Source organism: Asterias amurensis, chromosome 8 (genome assembly GCF_032118995.1).
Source record: "Asterias amurensis chromosome 8, ASM3211899v1".
Lineage (NCBI taxonomy): Eukaryota > Metazoa > Echinodermata > Asteroidea > Forcipulatida > Asteriidae > Asterias > Asterias amurensis.
Genome location: NC_092655.1, coordinates 6,295,933 through 6,312,512, shown reverse-complemented (window position 1 = coordinate 6,312,512; position 16,580 = coordinate 6,295,933). Strand labels below are relative to the sequence as shown.

The 16,580-nt window shown below is 40.5% G+C and overlaps 1 protein-coding gene across 1 annotated transcript; it reads left to right on the top strand.

The window, feature by feature from the left end:
- Window positions 1-150: 150 nt before the first annotated feature.
- On the top strand, window positions 151-16,072 carry LOC139940413 (transcription termination factor 2-like). Its single transcript, XM_071936647.1, has 20 exons — window positions 151-278; window positions 1,011-1,122; window positions 1,528-1,614; window positions 2,041-2,122; window positions 2,552-3,478; window positions 3,734-3,860; window positions 4,343-4,444; window positions 5,014-5,113; window positions 5,773-5,912; window positions 6,572-6,679; window positions 7,259-7,509; window positions 8,058-8,254; window positions 8,614-8,678; window positions 9,089-9,180; window positions 9,600-9,691; window positions 12,685-12,928; window positions 13,421-13,597; window positions 13,949-14,253; window positions 14,752-14,910; window positions 15,922-16,072. The coding sequence occupies exons 1-20, from the start codon at window positions 251-253 to the stop codon at window positions 15,983-15,985; spliced, it is 3,459 nt and encodes a 1,152-aa protein (XP_071792748.1). The 5' UTR covers window positions 151-250; the 3' UTR covers window positions 15,986-16,072.
- Window positions 16,073-16,580: the final 508 nt, after the last annotated feature.

Genomic DNA, 16,580 nt, shown 5'->3' with positions numbered 1-16,580 from the left:
ATGTAACCATATGCATTATTTACACACGAGAAGAGGCGGTTACCAGATTCTATTGGATTGCCCAATACCTCGCTTGTCCAACAAAATTGAGGGCGCTGATTGGTCGAAACGTGGAAGCAAATTTAAAGGTCCAATTTGTAGGGCTTTCCCCATCGCAGAGCAGCTGAAGTAAACACTTGCTGGGTTGTTTTTGAGTCGATTTCCTGATATCTGTTGAAAAGATCCGCGATCGGAGGATCTTTTCACTGCAATGGATAACGTGTTATGTGACGGTCATGGTAAGGTTTCATTTGGGCTTATTTGATGGAGTAAATTAAGAAATTATAGCGTGTTTTTGTCATGCCAAATTATAAAAATGAACACGATGAACGGGTTTGTGCGTCCTTTGCTATGCTGACATCAATAAACGGTTCACAGTCAACAATCAAGTTAATCAACACATGACATCGACAGTCGACACTGTCACTGATCATGGCGAAGTAATCGACATTTTACTGTACAGTCTTTTTTGTACGTTTCTATTAACTTTATAAATGTAATGACGGTTAAAAATTAAGAATAAAGAAACTTAGAAAGGAGTGTTTTATTTACTCATTCCTGGTCGACAAACCATATATATTTTACATAGGCCCTATTGGGGAAAGATCTAATTTACTCAAATAAAAAAATGCTTTTTGGGGTGGAGGGGGGGGGGGGGTGATTCGATTATAGGATACGGAAAGTTTTCTAATCATAATTCTGTGCCAATACCTCTGCTGTGTTACTCCCTCCGCTTCTTCCTTGTCCCTAAATGCCCTACGGAGATGAAATCATTTTTTTTTCGAATGAAACGCTTTTATGCCTAGACTTCCCCCAGTTTTGTCACTTACTTACAGTACACAATTTGTCGTGGAGTGAGGAGAAGAGAGTATTGGAATGGAGGATTAATAAAAAGCCACACGCTACATAGTATTTGCCAAATGTGCTGGAAGCTTTCATAAATGTTAGAATTAATCTGAATATTTCTATAGGAAAGCCATGTTTCCTGAAGACTGGCACGAAGGAAGGACCAAACAAAGGCAAGAGTTATTACATCTGCAGCATCGGATTGGGGAAACAGTGTGGATACATTTCCCCAGCAAGGTATGTAGTCGTACGCTAAAGACCTTTTTAAAAGTTTCACCACAAGAAAGACCTAGAATTACACAGAGACCATGTTGTCTCTTTTGCCCCAAGTATTGGCCTTGGTGCCCCATAGTTCAAAAGGATCCAACCGACTTAGACTTTCAAATGGAAGTGGCCTTTGCAAAATGGAAATGGCCTTGCCCTCTCAAGGATGAAATTCCTGGCCTGTTGACCATGTCTAGTTCAAGGTTGCAAATCATAACCATTTGAAAAGTGAAATATGGAACAGTAAAAAATGCTCACAAACTTTAAAAACATAACTTCCTTGTCTTGCTGGCTGGTCACTGAATGTGTTTTGTCCTTTCTTTCTTTCTTTAATTTTAAAGAAATTGACATATTAATTTTGTTTTCTTGTTTGTTCAGGCTACCAGTTTCTTCTTGCCTGGTACATGATGATAATGTTGTGGAGCTACAGGCACTTGGGACCAGCTCTTCAACTGGTGAAGAGAAGTAAGCAAAAATCAGTCATTCGCCTTCTGTGGGAGACTGCCAAAATCAGAAAATGACCCCTCTTGCTGCTGATAGTCACACTGCATATATTGGTGAAATTCACAGAAAACTATGAAAGTTAACAATCATCTTTTCATTTCCAAAAATCAGTTTGAGGCCTGATACTTCATGGAGGCAACAAAGTGGATTGCCTCCATGACCCCTGTCATTGCCTCTGTGCCCTTGAAATGCTCTTCAGTACAAATTTACAACTTCCTAGTAGTAGGGTGCCCTTTACCAAGGAGAATATGCCTTTTGATGAGCTACCGCTAGACATTTAATGGTTTCTCTCTTCTTCTTTTTTCATCAAAATAAAAGATTTATGAAAGCTACAAACAAACATATAGGTTGCTAAATTTAGTTTATCTTTTAATTTCTCTCTTTTAGACGTTATTTTCGGTGCAGTAAGTTCAGGGAGATCGGTAAGGGTTGGTGTGGCTCAGTCGTCATCAACAAATCTTACCCAAAGGTAAGAGTAAAGATGTTTGACAGTGTTGTTGTGTTTCAATACATGATACAAGTTTGGCTGACAACATGTACTGCAGCCGATTTCACAAAACGCTAGGATTAATCCTATCTCGAGTTAGGACGAGTGACTCGTCCTAACTTAGAATTAATCTTAAGGTCTGCCGTGCTACAGTGCAGGGTTGGGACTTGTCCTAAGTACTAAGATTAGTCCTAAGTTAGGAAGAGTTTGGTGAAATCGACGGCTGGACTGATAAGACCAGTTTGATGTCTCCGTCCTTGTATATGTTGCAAAGCATGTTACTTAACGGCAACAAACTTCATACATTTCCTAAATATTCCTGGTGAATTTGTACAACTAAAAAATGTTACTCCTTACTACTACAGGTTTGTAATCTCATTCTTATTGTTTTTTTCCCTTTGTCCATCACAGATGGATACCTCAGGACGCCAGCCATTAAAAGATCGGAACGGATTGCATGATAAGGGTAAATCTGATAAGCCGATCCAACACAAACCCCATCAAGATAACACCGCTACATCAAACCACTTCAAGCTTCCTCGAAGCAATCCCACTTCTGACACTACTTTACAAGGTGTTGGAAGGCAAGAAAGACATGGCTTGTCAACAGTGTATGTGGATCCAACCCCTAGTCGTTCAGACCTACCAAAGAAGACCGGGACAACAGAGGAAAGGAGAGTGTCTCATCATGTGTCACAAAAAGCGACAATCGATGAGTTGTCTGAGAGCTTCAGCTCTCAAATGGCAATTTCTGAGGCTGATGATGTCTTTGAAGAGCCTGTTGCTGGCCCTAAGAAGTCATCACAAGGTCTGGAACCAAAGAGTAAAGGAGCTGTAGGACATCATGTAGAGATGGGAGAAGCTGGAAAGGTAGGGATAAGAGAGGGGCAACACCAACAGGCTAAGGCAGTCAGTCGATCAGCTTCCAGTTCTGTCTCATCAAGCAGCTCAAGATCATCCAGTACAGGAAGCTCTGTGTCTTCCACACTGGGGCGCAGCCGTCCATCAACCGTCCCACCCCATCAAGAGCGACCAGTTGTGCCAAAGCAATCCACCACATCATCCATTCAGAGCAGACAAACCCAATCCAGCGAAGTTATCGATCTAACATCAGCCGAGCAAGCCCCTTCATCAGTGGCCACAAAACCCCAAAGCAATGGAGCTAGGGCGATTCCCTCTACCATACACTCCATCGCCCCTGCTCCGAGCGTTACAACCGGGCCGGTGAATCTCTTTCAGGCCTATGGGAAGACAACCCAACAGGGATTAGTAGCTTTAGAAGTACAGCAAGATCTGCAGCTAAAACATCGACTACTTAGAGATCTTGACAAACAAAGGGTTAGTACAAATTTTGACAAAGCTGTAAACTCACAGTTTGCACATTCAGTATATCTATTATGTTTATCATATATTTGCAAACAAACTTAAGTACTGAAAAAACTCACTGAGAGCTCCTGCTGTAAACCAAAAACAAAACTTCAATGGATGTTAATTTGCATGTGGTTGGAGATAAGAGTTACAATAATTGTCTGCAAATCTGGGTTGGGCTTTTTTTCTCAGATAAGTTTAAAGCAACATACTTCTTTTTTTCAGGATGTAGTGAAATCTGTTCCATTGTCGATGCTACCAGACAAGGGTGCTAAGCTTATTCAGAGAGTATTGACTACAGAAGCAGAGATCAAAGCTGTTGATGCAAGACTAAAGAAAGCCCAGACCAATGGTACAGTATGCATTCATATACAAACATATAGTGGCATAGTGTATCGTGGCCGAGCGGTCTAGATCACCAGACCAAAGCTCTGGTGTTGACAGCAGCAGAGTGTGGGTTTGAATCCTGGTCATGACGCTTGTGCCTTTGAGCACAGCACTTAACCAAAAGTTGGGAAGGTAGTGCATTCTGCTCTACCAGCCCGGGTCATCGGGATGATACCCATGCCTACATTGTTACAGACTTAGGGGATAACCCTGTTTCAGCCCCAGGAGTAGGTTTGGTTCAAACGAGCCCATGGTGAAAAATACAATGAAGCCTCCACTTTGAAGGCACAATCCATGGCCTGGTGATGTTAGCAATCTTTCTCTCAAAAAAAATTAATGAAAGATTTCTGTCTGCTGCCAACGATGGTGCTCCAAAGTCTGACATTGTTTTTCCAATTTTTGTCAAACTCTTGGAAGTTTACATTATTCACCCCCTTTTTGTCCTAGGAATGTTTCCACAGCAACTATTGAACGGCAAACCTCTGGCCATGACGTCAGCCTCGGGGGCCTCAATTCAGCAGCAACAGTTTATGGCATATCAATTTGCAGGTAAACATTATTGCCCGTCATGGCCGAGCGGTCTGGCGCACTTGACTCAAGCTCTGATGTTTTTGATGAGCAGAATGTTGGTTTGAGTCCTGGTTCTGACACTTGGCCTTAACCATTATTATTGCTTTGTCTTTTTGATGGGGCGTGTAGTCCTTGGCCCAATTTTGTAGACTTATTTACCGGAAAGCAAATTGTGCTAACTATAGCATAAACATGTCTGTGTGTTTCACAAAGGATGAACAAATCTGAACTATATTGTCAAGATAGCATTTAAAGATGCCACAAATCTCTGTTGCTTATTTCTATTGCCACAACCAAAATAAGCATGTTGTAAAAAGGTACAAAAACCACACAAATTTTTTGCAATTTCTCTAAAAACATTGGCAGTGTGATGACATGTGTAGAGATTGCATGTATGGTTTGTATGTAATTCATTAAATTTTTTCCCCAAAACAAACTTTGAATTAAAGTTTTGCCCGAGTCTTTCACCATTGAGTAGGCTTACAAGTACGTAGTTAACGAGTGTGAGTGGCTTCTAGAGTTGTGATTAGTTTGATTTTGCTTTGCAGCCCAGCCACAGATCCAGACTCTGTACGGAGGACGTATGACCAGCACCAGGCAAAAAGAAGTAGGAGCTATCACTAACTATGCAATCGAAAAACTACACACGTAAGAACGTTATTCTTTCCCTAGATATAGACCTGTTAGCGTTGACGTTGGCCACACACAGCTGCCAACTCTTCCTGATTCTGCACAAAGTTCCCTGAAAATAAACCAATCCTTCCATGCGCTTATTAACAATTTGAAAATCTCCCTGATTATGGAAAGTTTTTCCCTATTATGTTGAATGCAGTTCTATAGATAGTCTTCCTGATTGTTGTACACATCTCCCTGTTTCGGGAAGTGAAGTTAATAACAAGAAGTCTCATAGATTCATTGAAGTGAAAGTAATTTCCTACCTTCTGCCCAAGTCGTAGTTGAAAAGCAGGGGTGGGTTTCACAAAGAGTTATGACTAGTCTTATCTCAAGTTAGGACCAGTTACTCGTCCTAACTTAGGACTATCCATGCAGTTTGTATATCTCCTAGGACTAGTCCTAAGTTAGGACTTGTCCTAACTCTTTGTGAAATCGATCCCCGGACAGTTTTTTTTTCAGAACTGAGAAGTCTTCCGAATTCCACAAAATCTACTCCGCAGTAGAAGAATATAAAGCAATTGAGAAGTTCTGAAAAGAACATATAATCTACTCAGCAAGAAGATACGCACATGGTGTTATCGCAAACCTAATATTTACACCAAACAAGTTTTGTTTTTGTTATATTCCCTTAGATCTCTACAGACATGCCCTTCTGCTGACACAGAGACTGATGACCCCAAAGGGTTAAAGGTCACACTCATGACCCATCAACGACAAGCTTTGACCTGGCTCATCTGGAGAGAAAAGCAACATCCTTGTGGAGGAATTCTGGGTAAGTAGCTATATATATAGTTGAGGCAACTCGGGCCGAACTCGACTCGAGACGTTGTGACCTTGGGTTTGTCCAATGTTAGAAATTCGTCTCTGCCATCCAGGCCGATCCAGGGCAGCTTGAATAGCTTGATCGTATTGTAGGCCGGTGGCGTTGAGGTCATCTATAAGCTGTGATATGTATTGCAACAAGCCCACGACAAAATGAATTCATCAAAATCAATCAAACTTGGCCGATGGGTTGTGATGAACTTGAGGATGGGTGGACACTTGGAACATATTATAAAATAAGATTTGTAGGTTTTAAGTCCATCATACTGAATGAGCTGTTATGACAAAAAAAACCAATAACTAGTGATACAGTTATTTAACCAGTCGGTGTTCTTATTCGCTCGGCCACGGCACGCCATGTGGTAAAGAGAAGGTTAACTGGCCACCTAGATTTCAGCATATATATATATTTCTGTAAAACTGTACCTATTTCTATATCAATCTTGCAGCTGATGATATGGAGAGACAAAAAAACAATATAACTGGTGATACAATTATTCAACCAGTCGATGTTAGCTCAGCCACGACATGCCATGTAGTAAAGAAAGGGTTATCTGGACATGTATATTTTTCTGTAAAACTGTACCTATTTCTCTATCAATCTTGCAGCTGATGATATGGGGCTCGGCAAGACCCTAACAATGATCTCACTGACTCTAAGGCACAAGCAGCAGGCTGCTCTACAGGACAAACCAGAAACAGATTCTAAACCAAAAGGTAAGATAAACCTATTGTTATCGTTTATCCTTAAATCATGTAAATCACAAGGATGTTGAGCATCAAGCCATGTGTTCTTGTGGATTTTCCCCGCCAAATTTGAGCCCTGCTACCACGAAAGATACATTCATGAAAATGTGTTACTTAAAATTCATGTGGCAAGTAAAACACACAGATCAGTGCACTTCTATAGATTGTTATTTTAGCTGGGATCCATGGGAGATCAGTGAGTCTTACTGAATGGATTTCGCAGGATAAACAAGAAATAAATAAATAAATAAATAAATAAATAAATAACCTGTCAGGTGAGCACTGCCCAGCCACAATCATGGGTCCTTTTTTTGTAGCAAAGCCACCAAATGAACAAATGATACATTTTGAGTAACTCTCTGCAGATGTATTTAACTCAACACTTGTTGTTTATCAATGACACTGCAATTGTTAATTCAGATATAAATAACATTGAGAAAACTGCTATATTGGTGGTTTTCTAACTGTTGTTTATAAAATGGACACGAACAAGTGTGTACCGATATCAAAACAAAAAACCTCAAGCTCATTTTTGTTTGAACTCTGCAGACCAGCAAGGCTTTATTACCTCCCAGGGGACCCTGGTCGTGTGCCCCGCCTCTCTAATGCTACAGTGGAGCAACGAGGTGGAGAGACGCTGTGCACCAGGCTCTCTAAAGCTGTGTCTTTACCACGGAGCCAACCGCGAGAGAAACCCCAAGAAGTTAGCCAAGTATGACATGGTGTTCACTACTTATAATATCGTCAGTAAAGAGTTGTCTTTCCTCTCGGCCAAGGATAAGGGTGAAAACCCAGTAGAGGTAAGCCTTTTTCAGCTCTTCATCATTGTCTCATCAAAACTGAATCGGAATTATATAGTCAGGAAAGCATCCTAGTGGAAACATCAAACCAATTTTTTTCTGGACACGACAATGAAGAATTTCAGTTTTAGACGTGGGACGAAAACTTCTATACGGAAAAGCTTCGCAGCCAGGTAGGGACTAAAAGAACCAATCCACATTTAAGGCTCCAGTCCGGGCTTGAACCAGAGTCCACAGAGTGGAAAAGGCAGGGATAGACACCAACTGAGCCAACCTGACTGCCCAAAGGTTACTAATGGCTTTGAAATGGGTTCGAATCACAGTCATGACACTTTGTGTCGTTCAGCTATAATTGCTTCTCTTCACCCAAATGAGTACATAAGAGGGCAGAGATGATAGCACAGGCTGTTTGGTAGCACAGGCTATATACTCCCCAAGGGAGCTGAGATGGTTGAAGTAATAAAATAAATGGCACAGCATGAGTAACAATGATTGACAATCACTGAGTGATGAAATGTTCAATATTATTTTATCATTCCCCTTTGTAGGACTTGCCATCCGGCGGAGATCAGCCCATGCTCCTGAAGATCTGCTGGGAGCGTATCATCCTAGATGAAGCACACAGCATCAAGAACCATAAGAGTCAGACAGCCATGGCGATATGTCGTCTACGCGCCAGAGCCCGCTGGGCGGTGACGGGCACACCCATACAGAACAACCTACAAGACATGTTCTCCCTACTGAGGTTGGTCAAGGTTTTGCTTCTGAACTCCAAATGTTCCCTAAACTTATCGAAACCCTACCCCTAACTCTGACCCTGTGAAGCAAATTTCGATGTCACATGGCTTGTTTTGCAGGAACTGAGCACAGCTTAACTGTTGCAGTTTAATCGTTGCGAATTTGTGACGTCAAATCTGTATTGCAAGTAGGAACCGGGCTTAACCCTCACTCTAACCCCAATCTCTAAGAAGAGCTATACTTACAAAGCTTTGCAGTAAAATGCAATTTTTTTCATTTTTTTGTTTTGCAAAAAGAGCAATGATAACGCTAACCTAAATGTTAAGTCTAACCTTAACTCTTTTTTTTCTTCATTTTCTCCTATAGATTCCTGCGATGTTCTCCATTTGATGAGTATCAAGTATGGAAGAGACAGGTGGACAACAACTCAAGTGAGTGAAACAACGTCAACCTTCCCTTCTCACAAAAAAAACTGTTACATTCTTGTTTTATATACATGTACTTATTTTTCTCATAAATTAGATCATGGTAGTTGAATTGGTAAAACTGGCGTCTGAACATACGCTTGCTATTGAGTTAGAAGGTTTGGTTTACAGGCATGATAATCTTCACACTTTAGTCTGTTTTCTGATTTTGTTTGCCCTTGGAAAAATATGAAAAATTGGGATTAAATAGACTGAAATGTCTATAACAGCATACACCATGTGTACATGTTGGTCAGTTAGGCCTATTGTACTTGATAAACTACTCCTACATTTTTCCAAGCACCAACGATCATGCCTGAGTTTATGATTGTGAGTGGTTTAACAACGAAGTCACCAGCATTTCTTTTCCCCTGTAGAATCTGGCTCTAATCGGCTGAATATTCTGGTGAAGAATCTGCTACTGAGACGAACTAAAGACCAGAAGAATGCAGCCACCGGCAAACCACTGGTAAGAACTCTCAACTTATTGGCTAGAAAATTATACAATTTTGACCTGGGATCAGGGCCCAGTTACACAGCTAGCGCAGAAATGTTGCGCTTGCACAGTAAACGGAAAGTGGTGATCGTAGGCGCATAATTCAGCTGTAAGCACAGTTACGAAATTGGGACCGGATAGCCTGAACATATCTGACGCCACACTTCGAAGCTAATGACTTACGCCAGATATCTGCCATCCATCCATAATCACCTTTGACCTTGCATCATTTCACATGGCCCTCATCATTCTGGAGATTCAGAGTTAAATCCAATGTACATGTGTAAACATAAAACCAACACCTGTCCGTATCCTAATCCAGGTGACCAGTCTAGGGCCCCTGTTGCTTTTAGACAATAAATCAATATTGACTATCTGTTTTTTCCATGTAGGTGGCGCTACCTGATAAGCACAGCCATGTTCATGAGATCGAGCTATCCCCAAATGAGAGACGAGTCTATGATAAAGTCTTTGGTGATTCAAAGTAAGCTGTGATAGTGCTTTATAATGATTACATAATAAGAATACTAATAATATAGTGCTTTATAGTGATAACATAATAAGAATACTAATAATATAGATATTTGTAAAGCGCCTAATGCAAAAGCATTGAGTCACATAAAGAGAACAACAAAATATACAATGAGTTAAAGATACAACACAAGTAAGCAGATTTCAAATAAGCAGCTTCAAACAAATGAGTTTTGAACAGAGACTTAAAACAGTTAAGAACTAGTCTGGTGAATATGCACAGGGAGACTATTCCAAAGAAATGGAGCAGCGTAAGAAAATGATCATTGACTAAAAGAAATGGAAGAAGCTTTTGTAGTTGTAGTTGTGGTAGGCAAAGATTGTTGAAATGAACGAAAGTCCGATGAGTCAGTCCTTTGAATTGGGATGACCATCACATAACTTTATAATGTATCTGTTTTGTGTGGTGTTGTGGTAGGCAAAGATTGTTGAAATGAACGAAAGTCCGATGAGTTAGTTCTTTGAATTGGGATGACCATCACATAACTTTATAATGTATCTGTTTTATGTGGTGTTGTGGTAGGCAAAGATTGTTGAAATGAACGAAAGTCCGATGAGTCAGTCCTTTGAATTGGGATGACCATCACATGACTTTATAATGTATCTGTTTTGTGTGGTGTTGTGGTAGGCAAAGATTGTTGAAATGAACGAAAGTCCGATGAGTCAGTCCTTTGAATTGGGATGACCATCACATAACTTTATAATGTATCTGTTTTGTGTGGTGTTGTGGTAGGCAAAGATTGTTGAAATGAACGAAAGTCCGATGAGTCAGTCCTTTGAATTGGGATGACCATCACATAACTTTATAATGTATCTGTTTTGTGTGGTGTTGTGGTAGGCAAAGATTGTTGAAATGAACGAAAGTCCGATGAGTCAGTCCTTTGAATTGGGATGACCATCACATAACTTTATAATGTATCTGTTTTGTGTGGTGTTGTGGTAGGCAAAGATTGTTGAAATGAACGAAAGTCCGATGAGTCAGTCCTTTGAATTGGGATGACCATCACATAACTTTATAATGTATCTGTTTTGTGTGGTGTTGTGGTAGGCAAAGATTGTTGAAATGAACGAAAGTCCGATGAGTCAGTCCTTTGAATTGGGATGACCATCACATAACTTTATAATGTATCTGTTTTGTGTGGTGTTGTGGTAGGCAAAGATTGTTGAAATGAACGAAAGTCCGATGAGTCAGTCCTTTGAATTGGGATGACCATCACATAACTTTATAATGTATCTGTTTTGTGTGGTGTTGTGGTAGGCAAAGATTGTTGAAATGAACGAAAGTCCGATGAGTTAGTTCTTTGAATTGGGATGACCATCACATAACTTTATAATGTATCTGTTTTATGTGGTGTTGTGGTAGGCAAAGATTGTTGAAATGAACGAAAGTCCGATGAGTCAGTCCTTTGAATTGGGATGACCATCACATGACTTTATAATGTATCTGTTTTGTGTGGTGTTGTGGTAGGCAAAGATTGTTGAAATGAACGAAAGTCCGATGAGTCAGTCCTTTGAATTGGGATGACCATCACATAACTTTATAATGTATCTGTTTTGTGTGGTGTTGTGGTAGGCAAAGATTGTTGAAATGAACGAAAGTCCGATGAGTCAGTCCTTTGAATTGGGATGACCATCACATGACTTTATAATGTATCTGTTTTGTGTGGTGTTGTGGTAGGCAAAGATTGTTGAAATGAACGAAAGTCCGATGAGTCAGTCCTTTGAATTGGGATGACCATCACATAACTTTATAATGTATCTGTTTTGTGTGGTGTTGTGGTAGGCAAAGATTGTTGAAATGAACGAAAGTCCGATGAGTCAGTCCTTTGAATTGGGATGACCATCACATAACTTTATAATGTATCTGTTTTGTGTGGTGTTGTGGTAGGCAAAGATTGTTGAAATGAACGAAAGTCCGATGAGTCAGTCCTTTGAATTGGGATGACCATCACATAACTTTATAATGTATCTGTTTTGTGTGGTGTTGTGGTAGGCAAAGATTGTTGAAATGAACGAAAGTCCGATGAGTCAGTCCTTTGAATTGGGATGACCATCACATAACTTTATAATGTATCTGTTTTGTGTGGTGTTGTGGTAGGCAAAGATTGTTGAAATGAACGAAAGTCCGATGAGTTAGTTCTTTGAATTGGGATGACCATCACATAACTTTATAATGTATCTGTTTTATGTGGTGTTGTGGTAGGCAAAGATTGTTGAAATGAACGAAAGTCCGATGAGTCAGTCCTTTGAATTGGGATGACCATCACATGACTTTATAATGTATCTGTTTTGTGTGGTGTTGTGGTAGGCAAAGATTGTTGAAATGAACGAAAGTCCGATGAGTCAGTCCTTTGAATTGGGATGACCATCACATAACTTTATAATGTATCTGTTTTGTGTGGTGTTGTGGTAGGCAAAGATTGTTGAAATGAACGAAAGTCCGATGAGTCAGTCCTTTGAATTGGGATGACCATCACATGACTTTATAATGTATCTGTTTTGTGTGGTGTTGTGGTAGGCAAAGATTGTTGAAATGAACGAAAGTCCGATGAGTCAGTCCTTTGAATTGGGATGACCATCACATAACTTTATAATGTATCTGTTTTGTGTGGTGTTGTGGTAGGCAAAGATTGTTGAAATGAACGAAAGTCCGATGAGTCAGTCCTTTGAATTGGGATGACCATCACATAACTTTATAATGTATCTGTTTTGTGTGGTGTTGTGGTAGGCAAAGATTGTTGAAATGAACGAAAGTCCGATGAGTCAGTCCTTTGAATTGGGATGACCATCACATAACTTTATAATGTATCTGTTTTGTGTGGTGTTGTGGTAGGCAAAGATTGTTGAAATGAACAAAAGTCCGATGAGTCAGTCCTTTGAATTGGGATGACCATCACATAACTTTATAATGTATCTGTTTTATGTGATGATGTTTTCTATCCATAGATCTAAGGTACAAGATTATATTCGCTTCCACGAGAATAAGGAAAAGGGTCAAGGTTCACACGCTCCAAGCAGAGCACCCTCTCTATTCACCAGCGCGGGTGGGGCCTCTACGGGCGGGGCCGCTGGTGGTAGCGGAACCATGCGAATGGGCGGTGCTGCGGGCGGAGTCATGAGCGGCAGTCATATACTTGTCTCGCTGCTCCGACTGAGACAGTGCTGTGGTCACCTTAGTCTTCTTAAAGAGGTACAGTAAGCCTTTAGTAGGCGCGTGTAAAAATGCATGCATTTCGTTGTAATACATTTAAAATTAATCGTGTTTTTATGTGGTCAGCCTAAACTGCACAGTTAGACGTATAACAAGATCGAAAAACGAATGAAAGGGGTGCCAGTTGCTCTATGATTTGATTTGTCTTTTGACAGCACGCTTTGCGCAGTCTTAAAACACAGAACCAATCAACTACAGGACTAAAATATCCAATATATTTTGATACTTTCAAGTCAAACTTCCAGGGGTTACGATCGAGCATTTTTAGGCATTCTTGGAAAGAAGGAAAATGGTGCACCGAGATCGTACACCACTTGAATGATAGGTTGTTATACAATTGAAGAGGTACCTCAAACCCTTACTTTCTGTTCAGGCAGTAAACACGGAGAGGTTTTCATGAAGTGATGATGTACGTCCCTTCAACGAGAGGTTTTTATGAATTGATGAGGAACCTCATAATCTTCTTTACAGGCAGTAGACACAGATAGCTGTGAACCAGAAGGTATTGATCTAGATCTGGTTGGTCAGATGAAGGAAATGAACATTGAGGAGGAGGAGGAGGAGGAGGCAGGGGAAGGTCCCAGTGGAGGAGGGATTGAATCGGCAACCAAGACATCCATCTTCGACAAGAAAGTGGCAAGCACAAAGGTGAGGCTTTGCCGATAGGGTTCTGCTATAACTCCGCTGCCTTTTTCTCAAAACGAAATAGCACGAGGCCCCAATTTCATACAGCTGCTTTAAGCACAAAAAGTAGCTAAGCACAACAAAAACGCTTATCAGAGTAAGGTTACCAGCCAAACTACCATGTCATGTGTACAATCTGTGACTGGTATTCTGCTAATTTCTGCTCAGCAGAAAATTTATGCGGTCTCCCTATTTTGTCAGAAGCCATACAACAGTTAGCTGTCGTGTGGCCAGGGATCACACCCAAATATACAACAGTACTTTCAACCAACCAACATCAATGTTTTTAAGGTTTTCCTTCTTTAAAAAACCCAGATACAAACTGTCCTGTCAGCTCTTAAGGAAATCCGCCGCGACAGCCCGCCGGGTCGTCCCATGAAGAGCGTGGTCATCTCTCAGTGGACTAAGATGCTAGACATCATGGCTGATCATCTGACTAGGGCCGGCTATCGATTCTGGAGCATCCGCGGCGATATCCCCCCAAAGAAACGCGGAGAGGTCCTGGAGGATTTCAACACCAACCCTCGGGGGCCAGAGGTCATGCTGGTATCACTGAGGGCCGGTGGGGTCGGTTTGAATCTCATCGGGGGAAACCACCTGTTTCTTTTGGACATGCATTGGTAAGACCCCCAAACAAATATTTCAATTATTAATGCTGGCCTGGAAACAACATGCAGGCTACAAAGGCCATGTCCTCTAATCCATTGCCCCCGGTCTTGGCCTTGGTGCCCCGTCAAAAGATTCACATTGACACTAAGATTTTACAAAGGACATGACGGAAGTGCCCTTTGCAAAATAAATACAACACCAATTTGAAATCCAAAACATCCAATGCCCCTCCCCTGGCATGCGTTTGAATATGAATTCAAGAGACAGGGAAAATAAGTAAAATTCACTCATGTAAGCAAAACAGCAAGTTTTGTAAAAAAGGCATTCCTGCACTTGCCACGAGGGAGAAAACACACAGTAGCGCGCTCTTGATTCTTGGTTTCCTACGTTTCCCAAGTTCAGCCACATTACTTTTCCTGTCATTGGCCGGCGATACACTCTATACCATCCTACTGATGTACAGTTTTTTGATAAGTATCCAATCCAGTCACATTGTTTTCTCCTTTCAGGAACCCTGCATTAGAGGACCAGGCCTGCGATCGTGTCTATCGCGTTGGCCAGAAGAACAATGTCTCCATCCATAAGTTTGTCTGCAAAGACACCATCGAGATGAGGATACGAGAATTGCAGAAGGCCAAGTCCAAGCTGGCCACGGATGTGCTCTCAGGGTATGTTTGTCTGTTTGTCTGTTTGTACTTCGATATAGATCATTACATGGCTGAATATTGGCAGTGTCGTGGCCGAGCGGTTAAGAGCACCGAATTCAAACTCTGGTGTTTCTGATCAGCAGTGTCCTTAAGCAAGACACTTAACCATTGCTTCGCCCTTTGGATGGGACGTAAAGCCGTTGGTCCCATGTGTTGTGTAACGCATGTAAAAGAACCCAGTGCACTTCTCGAAAAGAGAAGGGATTCGCCATGGTGTTCCTGGCTGTGGCTGCTGTATGCGCCGTAGCACCTTGTAAACTCTTATAATGTGCTAAATAATTGGGTCTCAAAATTGACCCTTGTTTGGTAGATACGTGCGCTACATAAGACTTCGATATTAGCGAGCATGAATGAACAGTCGCAAAACTTGATATCCGAATGTTCTCCAAATTCTACCAAATGCAGTTATCACAAACTGCATGTTAATTTTATCAGTAAAAAGTTTTGCTTTGTAGTGCTTTGGGCTACAAAACAATTCCACAACTGAGTGTTTGTGATTATAGTGTTGTAGCCACGATGGGCAGTGCTGGTTCATTTGAGACACAGCTAATGATAACGAGTATCATATTTAATGAGAAAAAACACAGTCAAAGGGCCCTTCAACTTATTGCATGGACCCATACTCAAACAGTGGCAACTTTGCCCGCCCTTGGTGGACTTCAAAAACAAATTTGATTTATTGTCGACCTCTAAAATTCGTTCTAGCTACAACTCTGTTTGCGACATGCAAGATCCCATGCGAAGCATAAAATTTTTACTACTTAGTCCAATCGAACCAAACAAAATATGCAGTTGAATTTTGAAGGGTACGGAATGTCAGACACGCCTTTTTACTTTGCTTACAGTCATTAAAGCAATGGTTATAAAGTAATAAATTGACACAGCACATCAGTTTATGAATTTTGCTCGAGAGTTTTTCTTTTGGCAATCTTTTTTTGATCCTAACAGATATTTTTTTTTCCTCCAAAACAGAGCTCGATCCCAGAGTAAGAAGCTCACCTTAGCCGATCTACGATTTCTCTTTGGCGTCAACTAAATTCAAAAAGGTAATAAAAAAACGCAACAAGCATCGACATGCTCGACGAAGACAAGACACCATTTGGGACAATCAAAGAAGTAACTTCATTTATAACAACATTTTACTTTCGTTTTGTCAGCATTTATTTTTGTATGGTACAATTTATATTATAAGTGGATCATCGGTATTGGAGCAATTTTTACAGCCGTAATAATTTAGGCTTTGCAGTCATTTGGATTAATAATTTGCTTCTTTTTGTTATACCACATCGATTTAGTTTTAGTGGAAGTCTGAATATTATTCTCAATAATATTTACAACAAATTGTAAACTTTTTTCAAAGAAAATAAATCGACCGAATGGACAAGAAAAATAAAATAAAGTATTTGTTCTAAATGTATTCTAAACATTTACTGACCACCAATAATTTTTCAAAATATAAAAATAAAATGTAGGTCTCAAATACAAGAAAATCAAATACTACAAATACTACGAGAAATGAAACTACCTTGAAAGGAGTCAATATGCATTATGGTTGATTTAAAATGATTGGTTTCTTTTTCTGGGAACTTTCTGTGGAAGCAGAGGATTGACAGCTCTGCAATTATTTCTTA

Coding starts and splice junctions, on each gene's coding strand:
- LOC139940413 (XM_071936647.1), top strand. CDS start 251: ATGGATAACGTGTTATGTGACGGTCATG. Junction 5,114..5,772: donor GCAATCGAAAAACTACACAC/GTAAGAACGTTA, acceptor ATATTCCCTTAG/ATCTCTACAGACATGCCCTT. Junction 8,255..8,613: donor GACATGTTCTCCCTACTGAG/GTTGGTCAAGGT, acceptor TTTCTCCTATAG/ATTCCTGCGATGTTCTCCAT.